Genomic DNA, 17,654 nt, shown 5'->3' with positions numbered 1-17,654 from the left:
GAATCCAAGAATATCTATGACCTTATCTTTGATGAGTGTCGTCTGGATTTGCATCTTGAAACCAGCTCGAGGTGGGGTCAAATTGTCTGTCGTGATAGCGATGGCAATGCACTCATGCCAGATTCTTGCTTATCTTGCAATCCTGTGTTGTTTTTTCCCCCAAGAGCACGTTGTTTTTCAGGGCTCACAGGCATTTCATGAAGCGATTCAAATGGTAATATACTCACAATGCTTGAAATTTGAGAATAACGATGCCCTCTGCATTCAAGGTTCCGTGCTAATATTACTCAGAATGGAACGCTGAAGTGGGAATTATTTTCATTTTGGAAGCATTAAGCTGCCGTTTTATTCAGCAATACATCGAGCAGATTCTTTTTTCTCCATGAACCCTAGCAGTAATATACTATAAATGTTTCTGGTTCTCTATTAGGAATCAGGATTCGTTAACAAAGATTCACGTGGATTTGAACAAATCAATGAGTTTCCGACACCATCTCTAAAACGTCTGGCAACAAAACCCAAAGAGATTTTCCAGTCTCACAACTTTGACTAACAACTCGTTAGCCTTCCATTCCTAGATCCGACGATCATAATGTAAAATAGCAAGCGAAAAGCAAAGAACAACGTTTCATGAGGAATGTTGTGTGCATCACCCCTAGTATGGTAAAACTCAGTGAGATAATTAGGGGTATGCCCTGCGAGAATGGACGGTAGGAAACGATTGAACAAATTATATATTAGTTTTAAGATTCAAACGTAAGAGAATTGCATACAACACTGGTGCATGCGAACTATGATATTGCTAGTTAACACGAGGTGTATAAAGCTATGATAAGAAACTTGATGATCAATATCTGGTTTCCTTTCTTTTCGATCCAACACAAATATCCAGAAGGAGAAATTCCACTCAGCCACACAAATTTGATAAATGATATGGACACATTACAATCACAATTTACCATCCACCAGCTTCAACAGTATGACAAATGAGTGGCCATTGCAGCTACAGTATGGTACAACATTGATTGGTTTTCTTCGCCTGCTTGTAGAACATCTGTTTCAACAATCAACCAAAGTTTATGCGTTAATAATCTCCACAAATTGCAATTAGAAAAAGCATAGCTGAGTTGAAGACTTCTAGAAATTAACAGAGGAGCTAAAGTTCCATTTTGAAATCATAGCTCCCAGATTTTTCCTTGCAGTTTCTGACATTGTACAACGTAGATCAGCCACTTAGAAATTATAGATAGAAGGCGAATTCATTTGGCAAGCAAATAAATAAGATCAAAGGAAAACAATAGAAAAACAGTTCTGTTTTGTTTTTAAAAAACAAAGTAAAACATAGTTCAAAGGTTAATAGAAGTACAACATCAACCTTGGATGCGTAGTGCCTTCATGGTATAACCCTTGTCAAATTGTGTGATAATTTTGGACTCAGATGGGCAAGTTTTCCTGCTTTTAATTACCAGAGGTTTGTTGCTGAAGGGAGTGGATGGGAAAGGGAAAGTTTATAAAGGATCTTAATCCTAAAATCGTTTTTCCAATACTGAAAATTTTTGTATAGTGAACACGAGCCAATAATATAGAAGTTCAAAATACATCTACCCAATTGGTGGGAAATGGAAACAGCAGAACATCCTATCAAAAATTTTAAAAGCGAGCAAAACAAATAAATGGTGTATTCATAAATCACCATAAAATTTCTTTTAAGAGACAATTAACTACAGCTGAACACAGACCACAACAACAATGGTGAGAAGTATGACAAAATGCAAGTTTAATCAGCATGTGGATAGTGTCATTGCTAGCACTTCACTGAACTGAAAAAATAACTGCACTTGGAAAACTTTTGAGTGTCCCTTGGAATTTAGAAATGAAAGAATTCATAGCATCTGATTTTCTCCCAAAAGGTTCCATGCCCCTTTTGCAATACAAAATGGTTTTAATTAACACGTTCTTGAGATGTTATCAAAATCCCAACATAAACAATCATGTAGTAAAGTTGTACACTTTTGTCAATAAACTTCTACAGAGACTCTAACGTCAACTTCTCCAACTGTGAAACATACACATACATGGAATGATGGTGTAATGAAGCAACAAAAACACAATTAGATGACTCTTGCACAATTAAGGTAGGAAAAAACAATAAACACACATACAAGAGTTGCGCATGTTATTTTTCAGATACCTGTGCACTAGAGAGAGAGAAAAAACATAACAAATGTGTGCACATTTACCTGTGATGCAGCACTCAGATCAGAACTCTTCTCGACTAAACTGTCAAGTTTCTCACCTCGTGCAAGCACACTGTCAATGGTCTTATGCTGTACCAAATAAAAACACACAAACATGTCACAGGGCGAGTAATTTAGGAAACCGAGTTATAAGGATCATGTTCAGTAGATTAGTTGTGAATCACCAGAAGGTAATCTATGCCTACACTTTCAGCTTTTAATTACTTTGGCATGAGATTTCTTTCAACGGATAGTGAGAAAACCAAAAAGAAAATTCATGCACAGCACAAAACTCAGGAAACAAAGGCAAATCAGAAGGCCAGCTACCGAGACTTAAAATTGGACATCACAAGCCTGTAAGGTCAAAATCATTTAATAAGTGATGTATTGAGCAAGCAAATCTCATGACAAGGGCTGCACTAAGATGAAGATTCCAGCTTCTAAACAAAGCGAGCATGTTGTGCATATTGCACTGACACATTCTGCAAAAGGGATTAGGATTATGTAGGTCCAAATGGGATTAAAGATGCCATTTGGTTCCGTGATATGTTAATACTGAATTAAGATATACCACAAATATAGGTTACTGTATACGAATGAGATAACAATCCAGAGACTTAAAAAGAACCAGCATGTGGATCATTTTCCAGGGATGGAGTTCAAGCTACTCCTAGTTTTACTGCAACTTAGTCACCCCTTTTTCTGTTTGTAAGCTTTTAAACTTTGATTTTTGCAGGAGATAGTTTCTCACACCCGGGTCTATCCAAAGAACATGCCATTACAGTTTGTTCAACCAATTTCCATATGGGCCCAAGAAAAAAAAAAACACAGATCACGTAGATGAAGAATGAATCTGCTTTTTGCTTAAGTTGATTACAGTAGTATTTCATTCTCTAATTGATAGGTTCCAAAATAGCTATTCCAATATGGTAGAACCACGAGACAAAAATACCTCCAACCAAAAGCTAATGATGGAAACAGGAAAGGGAAGAATAGCAGATTTGACCAAGCATTTTAACTGGAAGAGGATAGGAAAGAATACAGAATTGCAAAACTAAATGTATCTAATCAACAGCTACTCACAAGGATAATTTTTGTCTCGTCCAACTCCCTCTGGATTTTCAACAATTTGTCTGCCTCTGCAGGATCCTGAAAATTTAAAAATTAAAAAGTAAGGTAAAATGAAAAACAAAGAGGCTTTTAAATTCATGAGATTTGTGAATAGAAAACTACAAAATACTTTTCATTAAATTAAAAATAAAATAAGCATCACGTCCAGGAATGAGACTAAGAAAAAAGAAGTCTAAGTTACTTGGAACTTGGTCAAAGCTTCATTCAAATATGGCCAAGGTTGACTACTATCTGCTTGTGCAGTCCTCCAAGATTCACCGAAATTCTTTTGATACTCTTCAATCACCTGAAAGATTACAATATAACATCTTAAAATGAAACCCATGAGATGGCAAGTACAATTAAGTTTACTCCACCAAATATACTACTTAAAAAACAACCTATATTTTAAATTTTGGGCAGAATCAATGTTATCCTTCACATAAATTTTATGATTTCAGCTTTCAACCAAAAAAAAGTCCCATCTAATTATAGTATCACATCGGGAGGTCACTCAAGCAAACATAGCATTGCATCATAGGAACACAAAGAAACTTCAAGCAAACCTAACTATGAAATTTATTTCCTTTACATGATTTCATATTGCAAAATTCTAAAATCTTGATGAGACACAAAAATACAAAACTTTATTCCAAAACGAGAGAGAATATCCGACACCCTTAACAAAAGCTATCAAACATCATACAAAATCCTAATTACAGCTGCATTCCAAAGCTCTTACTGATCTCTTTTCACAATAGTTAAACATCAATTATTTATGTATTATTATTGCCCATTCAATCAACAAACTAACAACATAAACACCAAATAAAACCCAAACTAAACCGTAACAAGCGCGGAAACAAGTATTACCTTATCGAGAAGGGAAAATGAGCTGCGAACCGGATAATGATCGTCCATAAACCCCAACGCACAAAGTCCATTTCGGTTATAAGCATGCACTTTGTACTCTGCATAATTCAATTCCAATCCAAAAACACAAAATTCAGTTATCCTAATCCAGCATCCCAAAAATCACCACATAAACTAGCGAAATTACAAAGAATTAACATCAAATTAAGTATAAAAAATTTCCTAACTTGACCAATTCATCAAATCTAAAATTACAAAAATCCAATTCGACGGAACGGTAAAACGAGATCTCTAACAAAAACTCAGAATTAATTGAAACGGACCTTCGTGCTGGACGGATTGGCGTTGGCCCGGTGGGGTGCGTTTAGCGACGGTTCGACCGACGAAAACGATGAATTCCCTAACACTAGACCGCTGGAAATACCCGAAATGACTCACATCGCAAGCGTTAGCTAAAATAACCGGATCCGATCCTTCCGGGTTGACCTTCAATACCAATAACGCCGTGATCTTCATCTCTATTTAGGAATCTTTTTCAAAACTAATTCTCTCTCCTTAAAACTCTGCTCGGTTTCGTGTTATGAAACTGTTCTGTTCTTTCTTTTTTTTCTCAATTTTAGATTTCTCACTAATGGAATCGTCAAAGAGGAGTGGAATTTTGATTAGGTGCGGGTGAGATTATGTTTAGGTATTGTAGTTGCCCACTGGGGATAAAGTGTTTGCTTTGCCGACGCAGAGGAATGGATCTGGACCGTTTGTGCAGTTTAGATAAAAGGAAGGTTGTGTTGTTGGCCGGTGATGTATCAATGTGGCGGGGTCCACGGAACTTATTCTCGTTCCTCCGCCAAAGAAAGTGGAGGAATTTTTTTTTGGGCCTTATTCTGCTTTTATAATTTATACTGGATGATAATGATTTATTTTTATTTTATTTTAATTAGTATATTATTTTCTAATGTTTTCTTTATATAGCATTTGTTTTTTCCTTACAACATACTTTTCAAATAATTTTTTAATTGAAAAGATTAAATTATTTTTTAAAATATTTTCAGATGATTTTAATAAGGTGATATTAAAAGAATTTTAAAATATTATTTAAAAAAAAACACCACAACATAATATTAAACACTTATTAAATAAGAACTTTCTTTTGTTTATATAGAGAGAAAAGGGAATAAAACATTATCGATAAAAATATAAAATTATTACTTTTTTTCTATCTTAATTTTACTTCTACCGAAGCAATAGAGATATTACATTTTAATAGTTAATGTTTATCTTGATTTTTTAAAAGTTTTAAGATAAATATCAATTTAATATTATTTTTTAACGCATTATCTATTATCACGTATTTTGATAAAAATTTATTCTGAATGAATTTAGATGCCCATTTACAGCTTCTCCTTTTATCCAATCCAGTGCAGTTTTAGGATAAAACTAATTTTTTGGTCTGCTGCATATTGGATAAAATATTTATTGAATCTAAATAAATTTTAGTGTATTAAAAAATTATTTAATATTTTTATTAAACTTGATTTTATAATTAATTTTAAATTTTCTTAACTTGTTTTCTAGTGTAAATTAATCTTGTAAGAATTTTCATGGTATAACTTAATTAACTGGATAGATCCAAAAATAATTTGGATTGCCTATAAAAAAACATGGTTTGTTTTTTAAAAAAAATTCAAGATTAAATTTTGTTTTTAATATTGAGACAGTTATATATTAGATCAACTTGAGCTTTACGACTCAACCTACTAAACTTATTACCCAAATCATGGACTTTATTGAATTTAATCATTTTGTTTTTTAAAATTATTTTTTAATCAATGATATAATAACAAAAATAAACAATCATATAATTGAGCACCAAACAAATGTCGGGATGATTATTTAAAATTGCGATAATATCATAAAAAATAAATCAAAGAAAATTATGAACATAAATTCAAAATCAATTAATTATTGAAAAATGCAATTGATTAAAAAAGCCAAAGAGGATTCAATTGATTAAAAAAAATGGAAGATGAAATTAAAAAAAAAAAAACTATTTGGTATTATTATTAAATCGGACCCAATGGTTCAACCTTAAAACCTCCCTACCTAACTTCTTGTCCAACTTGAATTTAAAATTAACTCACATGAAAATTGACTCTACATGTCCGAGTTTACTTGGCAAGTTATAAGACAATTCGAATGATTGTTAAAATCATAGTTTGATTTTAAAAAAAAATAAGAAGATATTTTTTTTATTAATACTAGGATGGCAACACATTGGATTGACTCGAGCTTTGCGGTTTAACTCATAAAATCCACAACCTGAATCATGGACTCCACTATATTTAAAAAAAAAATTCAATTATTTTTCATTGAATGATATGAGAACAAAAATAGATGCTTGTAAAAACTAAGTATCAATCAAATATTGGAATATTTATTTGAGATTACGAGAACTTCATAAATATAAAATTGAAACAAATTATGATAGCCAATTAAAAATCAATAAATATTGAAAAATGAGATTGAAAGAAAGAATTTTGGAAGGTGGGGTTTTTTTTTAAAAAAAATTGAAAAATAAAAAAATAATACCAAGATGACGACATATTTGATCGACTTGGGCTTTATGGTTTAACTCACAAAACTCATGAACTAGGTCATGGACTCCATTGTGTTAAAAAAAGTTTTTTTAAATATTTTTTATTTAATGATATGATAACAAAAATGAACGACCGCAAAAATTGAGTACAAATCAAATACAAGGATGTTTGTTTTAAACCGCAATAACATCATAAAAAGAAAACTAAAACAAATTATGAAGACCTATTTAAAAATAATAAAGTGTTGAAAGATAAAATTAAAAGAAAAGATCTTGGAAGGTGGAATTTAAAAAATATATGTACAAAAATAACTCATTTGTAATCTTAACATTTAAAAAGTCCAAAAACAAAAGATTAACTCGAATTTAAAAAATTTCTTGAGCCCTAATCTATTTTTTTCAAGGAGTGTGAAGAGCAAAAAATACCCCAGTAGAACTTCTTTAATCAAATATAACTCGTTTACACTAAAAACTATTTGTTTAGTGGTTGAAATATGATCAATAAACAACTTTTTCTTTCCTCATCATTTTAGAATAATTTTCCTTTTCTATCTCAAACCAGTAACTACAAGTGAGAACAATGAAATTTGGGGCCAAAACATTCAATAGAAAATCTAAGGGATCAAATAGTAACTTTGCTATATTCAGAAAAAGTGTGAGAAACATTTTGATTTGTTTTATAAAAGGTTTGACATTTTAATTGATTCTCAATTTTAATTCTCTAATTCTCAATCTTCAGTAAAATCATATTATTTAATGCAAAATAAAGTACCGACTTATTGCTGAAATATTTTTTTAGATCGTAATAATCCTATAAAAAATAAATATAAATAAATTATAAAATTTAATTTTTAATATACACAATGTTAAAAAATTAAATTAAAAAAATAACAAAAAAAAATACTGTGCACATGAACTTAACTTGTGAGTGGGTGAACAAAGAAATCAAGATGGGATTTATTTATTTATTTTTCTTAATTTTAATTTGAATGGAAGACAAAACAAGCCCTTAAAATAAAAAATGAAGAAAACTTAAAGATGGACACATCAAAATTTAAAATTAGCAGGCAGGGGTTTCAAAAAACAGTTAAGTCGTTGGACTTTTAGCTGTGAAATCATTCCGCGAAAGATGGACAAAAAAAAATCAACAACAAAAAGGATTCTAAATATTAGGAATAAAAAATAGTAAGTAATTCTCAAGTTCATAAATAAAATCATAAAATCAAAGCAGCGAACTGCTTACTGATTTCTCGACCAGCCATTAATGCGATAAAAACGAGGAGGAGTTAATTTAGCATCGCAGAAAAAGAAAAAAAAAATTGATTCTTGGTCATTGCTTTAATTGTCAGACCAATTTCTCTCCCCTTTTTTTCTTGAATTTTTATTCCATTTCCTTGAAGAGTTTCATTCATTCCCAATTGAAACTTGCAAGGGAACTAATTAATGTTTCCCATGTTCTAAGCCTAATCCTTAAAAATTCATGTAAGTTCATCAATGGGTTTTTTTCTTTTCGAAATTGATTCGTTATGGTTCGTTGAATTTGGATACCAACCATTGTTTAACAGATTAACAGGATTAGAAGAAAATGATCAAGAATGTGCTTTTAGTTTTTTTGGTAATCCATGCGACGTTGGCGAATTCAGAATCTGCTTCAAAGAAATGGCTGACTCTAAATGGTAGCAGCATTTTACTTTTGCTTATATTTTAGAATCCAACTGGAAACCTCGTCTGATGGAAGACAACATGATTGTGCATCGTGCATGCAGGCCGGAGACCTTCTGTGATAGCCCGAGGAGGGTTTTCGGGGCTCTTCCCTGAATCCAGTGACTTTGCAAATCAGATGGCGCTTGCGACAAGCCTGAGTGGTGTGGCTGTGCTCTGCAATTTACAACTAACAAAAGAAGGGGTTGGGATTTGCCAGGGAGATATCAGGCTTGACAACACAACAAATATAGCAATGGTATTTGAAAAGGGATCAAGAACCTACAAGGTAAATGGGCAGGATATAACCGGGTGGTTCGCCATAGATTTTACAGCTGATCAACTCCTTGCCAATGTGTCCTGTAAGTCTCAGAAACTACATTTTGGTTTAATAGAGAGATCTTCTTGTGTTACCATAATCTAGCGGAAATCAGATACAAGGTCTTGAACGAAAATAGCAGTTTCATGGTTGCAAGATCTTATTATTATTCATGGCATAGATAGGAAAGGTAATAAGCTTCACCAAATTATTTTGTGCCTTGAAATGACTAAAATTCATCTTCGGCGTTGTCATTTTGCTCGTATGCAGTGCTGCAAAATATTTTCTCCCGGCCAAGTGCATTCGACGCGATGCTGCCCATATCAACTGTTGATGATGTCAGAAGTTCCAATCCCCCTGCATTCTGGTTGAATGTTCAGGTGTCCCTCTCCTCTCTCTCTCTTTCTGATAACAACTTTGTTTGAATATTCCTTTCAAGGTTTACGGTGTCGACAGGTTCCATGCCCAGAAATCTATATGAATTTACTTCCTAATTAACATATGAGTGTGTGCAGTACTAATGCCTTTGCTTTCTATATTTTCTTGGTTTGCAGTATGATGCATTCTATACTGAAAACAAACTAAGTGTGGCAAATTACATTCAAAAGGCAACGAGACTTCAGGGTGTGAATTACATTTCTTCTCCTGAGATTGGTTTTTTAAAGAAAATCAATGGATTGGTGAACAAGGCTAAGACCAAGCTCGTCTTTGTGTTCCTAGACAAAAATGCAACTGAACCCACAACCAAGCAAACTTATGGTTCAATTTTGGGAAATCTTGCCACAATCAAGGCATTCGCATCTGGGATTGTTGTCCCAAAAGATTACATATGGCCTGTTAATGCAGCTAACTATTTAGAAGCTCCCACTAGCCTTGTAAACGATGCTCATAAACTTGGTCTTGAAGTATATGCTTCTGGATTTGCAAATGACTTCACTACAAGTTATAATTATAGTTATGATCCATCAGCTGAGTACCTGCAATTCATTGATAATTCCCAGTTCTCTGTTGATGGGTTGATTACAGATTTTCCTCCCACAGCATCAGAGGCTGTTGGTAAGTCAATACATTCTCATGCCTTCTCTCTGTGTTCATTTTCGGCCAACATGTGATAGAAACAACATTGAAAGAAAGGATTTTGTCATCAAAGTGTGTTTTCTTTTCAGAAAGCATCTTAATTGTACTATGAAGATGAATGTGTAAAATATAACCCTACAATTTTATCTTTCTTATGCAGCTTGTTTTGCTCAGTACACCGATATCAAACCTACAAAAGGTATATGCTTTTCTTATATTCGACGTACATTCCACAAGAGCAACCGATTAACAATGCATGTCTATATGCAGAACAAGCTTTGATCATAAGTCACAATGGAGCAAGTGGAGTTTATGCTGGGAGCACCGATCTTGCTTATCAGCAAGCTGTAGAGGATGGAGCTAACATAATAGATTGCTCAGTTCAAATGTCAAAGGATGGAGTGGCTTTCTGCTTGGATTCTGTGGATGTTACAAGAGATACAACTGCAGCAGCTTCCTTCATGTCTCTATCCACCACTATCCCTGAAATTCAAGAGTCAGCTGGAATTTTTTCCTTTGACCTTTCATGGAGCGATATTCAAACACTGCAACGTAAACTTTGTTGCTACTTTCCTGCTTACAATTTTGTTCAAGCAATCTTTTGAAATCCCTGACTGTCAAATTTTCTTATTCCAGCTCAATTGACAAGCCCTTTCGAGAATAAGGGTGGCTTGCCAAGAAACCCTGCAAACAAGAGCAAGGGTAAATTTCTTACTCTTGCTGAATTTCTGGAATTGGCTAAAGTAAAGGCGGTTACTGGGATTTTAATCAACATTGAGGTGAGCATTTCTCTTTCACAAATTTTAACTGTGTTCTAGAATGTGTCATCTTCATAGTCAAAATCATTCACTTCATTGAAAATTCTCCACGCTATCATAGTTTGTATTTGCTATAAACGTCTACCCACGATACAAATTTCTAAAGCACGTCCTTGGTCTTCAGAATGCCGCTTACCTAGCCTCACAGAAGGGTCTTGATATAGTATCTGCTGTTAACACTGCCTTTGGCAATGCCACACTTGGCAAGGAATCCACACAAAAAGTCCTAATCCAGTCAGACGACACATCAGTGTTGTCCAAGTTTAAGAACGTCCCAGCATACAGTAGAGTACTATATCTTAAAGATGAAATCAGTGATGCGCCCAGGACACCAGTGGAGGAGATCAAAAAATATGCTGATGCAGTAACTCTGCCAAGATTCTCCATCGTGCCCACCGTTAATGGCTTCACTACAGGAACCACCAAAGTCGTAAACGAAATGCAAGCAGCGAATATCTCAGTATATGTCTCAGTCTTAAGGAATGAATTTATTACCCTTCCATTTGATTACTTTTCGGATCCTACAATAGAGATCGCAACTTACACTTCTGGAATAGGCGTTGATGGAATCATAACCGAGTATCCAGCAACTGCAAGCAGATATTTGAGTAAGTACCAGCCTCACCAAAACTATAAATTCTTATACAAAAGCTCATGCTTAACAAAAGACGCCTAGACTTTACTCCTCTAGTTTGTACACTAACATACTAACATTGATCCCATTCAGGAAATCCATGTTCTTCCAATTCCATGCCCGATAGCTCATACAGCATCATTCCAGCTGAAGCTGGTAGTCTACTGAAGACAGTTCCTGAAGAAACACAGCCACCAGCAAGTACACCAACACCAGCCTTGGATGTTGCAGATGTTGTGGACCCACCACTCCCTGCCGTAACCAAACCTGCATCCCCCCCTCCTGCATCCCCCCCTCCTGCAACTTCACCTCATTCAAATGCCTTACAAAACATTGCTAACGTGGGCCTTTCTTTAGTAGCCATCATGGCATTTACCTTGCTATCTTTGATGTGTAATTAGTTAACATGGCAAGGATATGTGGCTGATTTTTTTTTTAACCTGTCTACTGGCAACTTAATCAAATCTCTGGACGAGTTTGTATATATAACTCGTTAAACACAAGCTGAATGGCCCATTAGTGTCAGGTTTTTACCTAAATAGAAACAATAACTGGGCAGAGTAAATTATGTCTCATCTTTCATGTCTAAGTTTCAAACCTCATAGAATGAGATCTGTAGCTCACTATCACTTAAATTTGTTCAAAAGAAGACCCTTTCTTTACCCAAATTTTAGCTTGACATGCAATTCAACAGCCCATTTGAATAATTCGGGGCATTAAAGACACGAAACATGGTACAGGGTCTGATCACAGAGAGAGTTCTGGTTTTTCTAAGAAAAACAATGAAAATGCTAAAAATTGATTTGAAAATACTGAGCCCATTTGAAATTTTTCAGGAAAAAAAAACATTTGTGAAAAAAGTTTAGATCAAGCTGTAGAGAGTGATTAGGAAGAAGAGGGAGGGAGGGAGGCTCAGATTCGCCTTTGGTCAGACACGAAAAGGAACACTGACAATCAATGGCTGCAACAATGATCTCCTCAAAGTTACCCTGCCAAAGATCACATCTTCCTTTCCATCTGATTTTCTATTTAGAAAAAAATCATCACAGCCGATTGAGAGAGAGAGAGATAGAGAGAGGGAGATTGAATTGTTTTTTATTTTTATTTGAGAGAGAGAAAGAGAGGGAAAGGCTCAAATCCATACTAATCACCAGACAATAAAAAAGAAACACAAAAACACCATGGCTGCAAGAGAAGAATCTCAGGACAAAAGAGTCATTTTCTGAGCGAAATCCTAACTTGCCTTGCCAAATGATTGAAGGGTTTCTTTAAAATGACTGATGTTTTCGCTGGGAAATATCATCACAGCCTCTACCAGGAGAAGAGAAGGAGCATAAGCAAAGGCATTCTCATCAGCAAGAGAACCGCCAGAGCATACACACACACATACATATATATACAGACACATACACACAAACTCAGGGCGGTTGATTGATTATCAGATCGTGAAATCATAGGCTTCGCAGACATTCAGAGAGAGAGAGAGAGAGAGGCAACCACCCTGAGAAAATCCATTCCCATGTCTCTCTCTAGAGCAAAACCTCATTCTTCACTGATTTCTGGCTGTAGGGTAGGTATCTCTACGTTTTAAGGGGACTGGTTCTATTTTCCGTTAATTCCTTTGCTGCCCTTCCTCTTGTGGTCTTAAGGAGTGATGAGGTGGCGGGCATTTTAGTAATTGGATTTCGGGCCCATAAAGAGTTGGGCTAATCCATATATACGCCCTTGAACTGTAGGCTGTTGAGGATGACAATCCCTAAATTATTCTTTTTTCTGATTTCAACCTCCGAATCAAAAAAGATTTTGATCGACAAACATTCACATGCATCCCATTCATTTTTCTATTTTTTTTAAATAAATTATCATTAAGAAAAAATTTAATCAGAAAATTGAACCGTTAATATTATGATAAAAGCATTGTTTACAATATGATAAAATTATTATTATTAAGAAATAATTCTTCTTAGATTTATGGGCATAAAAGTTATGTTTATTTTTTTAAATTCAAACCTCGTAATGATTAAAAAAAATTTATTAACGTGAATGTCCGGTTCAGTTTGCGCGTACCTCGACTAATCTCACGGGCCCTGAAATTAACAATGTACCTCGACTAATCTCACGGGTCCTGAAATTAATGATCATGAAAACCTCCAATGACCATCATATTAGCAATCACAGGGTTCGAATTTGAAACTACAATGAAAAGCAAACTCTTGAATTTGAAATTCTTACCACTAAATCACTCACCTACAAACTCTTGAATTTGAAATTCTTACCACTGAATCACTCATCTACTAGATGATTTTATGGCTTCTAATCAGGTGGTTCTGAGAGATAAGTTCTTAAGATTTTATTAAATTTCTAGATGCTCTTAAAAAAAAAGAAATAAAATTAATTTTAATGAATAATATGATTTAATTTACACGTACTTTAACAAAATTTTGAAACATTAAATTTATTTGATCAAGGTTGAGCAAGGATGGTGATGTTCTCTCTGGACTGGTTACCCTGCAGCTTATTTTCGTTTTTGTGCTGGGCTGGAACAATGCACCCTTCTTGCTTTGCAGAAACAGTGAGCACACATCTCTCAAAAATTGTTCAGGATCGAACCTGATGTTCTTGGTATATACACCCTTCGATTCAACCATCTATTTTTTACTTGCCACCTGATTTACTTGAGGTAGTCCAATGTCTAATCTTTCAACCAAGTTTAGTTCAAGAAAACAATCTACAGGCCATAGCCATTAGAGATTAATTTAAGCGGTTCTTGAATTTGGCCCGCAACCTCTACAGGGAAGACAGCATTTACTGGATATGTAAATTAATTGATTTCCCGTAGATGGTTTTCATAAATTTAAGCTCTTTCAAAAAGAAGAATCCAATGATCCGTTCTCACACATTATTTAATAAAATCTGTAGGAGTTTAAAAAATCCAGCAGTAATTGATTTCTATTTTCTACGTCTTAAGATTTTGGAGCCACCCAGAATCAAGAGCAATTTCTATCCGAAATTGAGAGAATAAATTAAAAAGACAAAAGCAACTTCTAGAAAAAACATAAATTGGGTAAACAAGAATAGCACAGGGATACAATTAAATGAAACCCAGATGGGGGTTTTAAGAAAAATTTGGAGGGGAGGGGACTGGAGGCTCAGATTCGCAGTTTGTCAGACAAGAAGCGGAACGCAACCATGGCTGCAACAGTGCCTGTGAAAGAATGATGTTTCGTCTTCCTACTGGCTTATAAAACACTCATTTCATTTCACAGACCTAACAATATCGCCCTGCCAAAAATTGCATGTCCCTTTCTATCTGATTCTTCATTTCGAAGATCATCACTGCCTCATAGATAGATAGAGTCATAGAGAGATAGAGAGGTTCAGAGAGAGAGAGATCGCATTTTTTTTTTCTTTCTTTTGTTTTGGAGTGTTACGAGAGCAGAATATACCGGCTTTTCAGGAGGCTCAGATTCGCTTTTTGTAGTCTGAAAATCAATTCAAACCTGAACCCGAAAAGCTACCATAATGCCAAACACATAAAAAAGAAACACAAAAACCACGGCTGCAATGAGGAGAGTTTTCTCTGTGAAAATGGACAAAACAGTCAATTTCACAGAGAAACCCTAACTTGCCATGCCAAATGATTGAAGGGTTTCTTTAAAATTTACTGATTTATAACTGGTAAATACATCACAGCCTCGAAGCAGAAGCAGAAGAAGAAGAAGAAGAAGAAGAAGGAAATATTAACATGGGGAACAAAAGGATTATAATACACACACATACACACACACATACACATGTGAAGAGGGCGATGGTGAAATCATCGGCTTCGCAGTCTTTCAGAGGGAGAGGGAGGCAACCACCGTAGCGCAACCAGTCCACCTCTCTGAGAGCAAAACCTCATTCTATGATTGCTCTTTGACTGCCTGAATTTTCTCTCTTCTTTATGGTAGATGGTTGTTGCTTTTCATTCCCGTAATTGCCCTTCGTGTTGCGTCGCATGTCAGGCACTGTTTGACCACGGTCAAACTCGTGTTATTAAAAATTTTAAATTTTTTTATTTAAAATTAATATTTTTTTAGTATTTTTAGATTATTTTAATATATTAATACCAAAAATAATTTAAAAAAATAAAATAATATTATTTTAATATATTTATAAATAAAAACAATTATAACTACATTTCTATTCACACTCGGTAGCCTAAGTGGGTTGATGAGTGATTGGCATTTGGCTGATAGAATGCGGTGGCATGAGGCTGTTTTGGTCATTGGGATTTCAGGTGAAATAAGAAGATAAATATGAGGAGGGTAATTTTTTTTTTTTTTTTTTTGTGAAAAATATGAGGAGGGTAATTGGATGAATGGAATCGAGGAATTACTAGTTACATTTTTTTACCGGTCACGGATCAAGATTAACCATGGTTACATATGGTTAGCCCGGTTTTCCAGGTGTACTGCCGGCGTGATAATAAAAAGCGACCCCATTAACTTTGTGGTCTGTTCGTATTTGCTGTGAAAATCTCAAGATACATTAATTACTCAACCTCCACTAGGGCTTGCTTTCGCACTTTCCTTGTTCTAGAATAAATCAAGGTTAAAAAAGACTCGATTCGAAACCAGTTTATCATCTATTTTTAAGAACTGTATTGTTACCGCGGTTAATTTTTTTTTAATTATTTTAACTTGTTAATATTATATATAAAAAAAATATTTTAATATATTTAAAAATAAAAAAATATTTTAAAAAATAATTATTACGTAACTTGCTAAAAAAAGCGCAACCATGGCTGCAAAAGAGAGCTTATCACATGAAGTGTTATGACCTCTGTCTTGCATAGTTGGTAAGGTTTTTTTTATGATAATTTTTTTAAAAAACTGAAGAATTTAAATAAAAAATTTTATTTTTATAAAGAAAACACAATTTTTTTTATGAACATATATTGTGTGTCTATTAATAAGTTTTTAGTCCCACATTAAAAAAAATAAAATATTATTTATATAATTAGCTTTGATATAGGCTAGTAACTAGCCAAAAAAAAAAATGATAGCAAGCTCATGGTAGTGGCCCAGTGGTAAGAGATTGGGACCAAGAGGTTTGCTCCCTCTGTAGTCTCAGGTTCGAGCCCTGTGGTTACTCATATGATGGCCACTGGAGGCTTACATGGTCGTTAACTTCAGGGCCCATAGAATTAGTCGAGATGCGCGCAAGCTGCCCCGGACACCCACGTTAAACTAAAAAAAAAAAAAGTTGGGTTGAGTGAAAGAAAAACTCTCAATTATCCCACGCAAAGCAATACCTATTCCTTTTATCTTCAGTGATAATTTGTTTTTATTCTTTAAACTGAAATCACTCATGCACTCTCTGTTTTTTACCTATAAATACTTGCTTCACATGGAAAAATTAAGAGACATACTACAAAAAAATGTGAGGCTAGAGGTTCATAAATTAGTTTTTTGACGTATTATAAAAAAAACAAAAACATATAATAAAAAAAGATCTCCATAAAAAAAATTACTAATCATGTTAAGTTATTTTATTTTCATGTTGATATGACGGGTCATTCAGATTTTACTAGGCTAATTACAAACCCAAATTTTGTTACTTTAAACTTGATTAAAGCCCTAAATTACTTGAATTCCAGATCAACTCATTAATTCATACCAGTTTAATAACTATGGGTGATTCTCATTTGGTAATACAACTTTGGTGGGTAACGAAGAGATCACTATACTAAATAATATGTTTTCTCGCAAAAGAAAGGGCAATGGATGCCTCATTTCTTGTATAACTCCTTCAATCCCATAAACCGAATAAAAAAATAAATTACTTCTCGCATGTATTTAGTATTATAATACAGAATATGTTTTTGAGTAATTTTTTTTATTTTAAATTAAAATAAATATTTAATAGGGTAAACTCTAATCCAATGTTTAAAATAAATGAAAAAAAGAGAGGAATATATAATATTTGCAATTCAATTATTTCCCAAAGTGATATTTTTAATCCATTTAGCATTTTCCTTTTTTGTTTTTCGTTTTTTGAACGTTCACATCCACCTTGACTGACAAGTGAGGAAACGGTGCACTTTGTGTTTCTACAGCGTAGTAATCAACATGGTTTGTCTTTCCACACGTGGTTTTTCACTTTCCATTTGTAGTAATCCGGACAATGATAGCTGTTTTTTTTTTAATAAATTAATTAAAATATTTTATTTTTATTTTTAAAATTTATTTTTGATATAATAACGTTTAAAATAATTTAAAATTATAAAAAAATAAAAAATATTTAAAAT

At 33.9% G+C, this 17,654-nt stretch overlaps 2 protein-coding genes and 1 long non-coding RNA gene across 4 annotated transcripts; 1 reads left to right on the top strand and 2 right to left on the bottom strand.

Annotated features, from left to right (window-relative positions):
• Positions 1 to 821: 821 nt before the first annotated feature.
• LOC7493409 (VAMP-like protein YKT61) lies at positions 822 to 4,973 on the bottom strand. Its single transcript, XM_002324518.4, has 6 exons — positions 4,544 to 4,973; positions 4,221 to 4,318; positions 3,550 to 3,654; positions 3,321 to 3,386; positions 2,241 to 2,327; positions 822 to 1,054 (listed from the first exon to the last, which is right to left on the bottom strand). The coding sequence occupies exons 1-6, from the start codon at positions 4,734 to 4,736 to the stop codon at positions 1,004 to 1,006; spliced, it is 600 nt and encodes a 199-aa protein (XP_002324554.4). The 5' UTR covers positions 4,737 to 4,973; the 3' UTR covers positions 822 to 1,003.
• A 3,104-nt stretch (positions 4,974 to 8,077) lies between these two features.
• Positions 8,078 to 11,944, top strand: LOC7493408 (glycerophosphodiester phosphodiesterase GDPDL6). Its single transcript, XM_002325110.4, has 10 exons — positions 8,078 to 8,295; positions 8,379 to 8,489; positions 8,580 to 8,876; positions 9,104 to 9,213; positions 9,388 to 9,889; positions 10,071 to 10,109; positions 10,181 to 10,462; positions 10,547 to 10,689; positions 10,853 to 11,336; positions 11,456 to 11,944. The coding sequence occupies exons 2-10, from the start codon at positions 8,399 to 8,401 to the stop codon at positions 11,761 to 11,763; spliced, it is 2,256 nt and encodes a 751-aa protein (XP_002325146.2). The 5' UTR covers positions 8,078 to 8,295; positions 8,379 to 8,398; the 3' UTR covers positions 11,764 to 11,944.
• Positions 10,032 to 11,590, bottom strand: LOC127904700 (uncharacterized). 2 transcript variants are annotated; one of them, XR_008058016.1, is made up of 3 exons: positions 11,441 to 11,590; positions 11,224 to 11,318; positions 10,032 to 11,133 (listed from the first exon to the last, which is right to left on the bottom strand). It is a non-coding gene; the product is annotated as an uncharacterized LOC127904700 (long non-coding RNA). The 2 variants fall into 2 exon arrangements; XR_008058017.1 differs by having other exon boundaries at positions 10,032 to 11,318.
• Positions 11,945 to 17,654: the final 5,710 nt, after the last annotated feature.

This window comes from Populus trichocarpa, chromosome 18 (genome assembly GCF_000002775.5).
Source record: "Populus trichocarpa isolate Nisqually-1 chromosome 18, P.trichocarpa_v4.1, whole genome shotgun sequence".
NCBI lineage: Eukaryota > Viridiplantae > Streptophyta > Magnoliopsida > Malpighiales > Salicaceae > Populus > Populus trichocarpa.
This window is presented reverse-complemented; position numbering and strand designations above follow the sequence as displayed.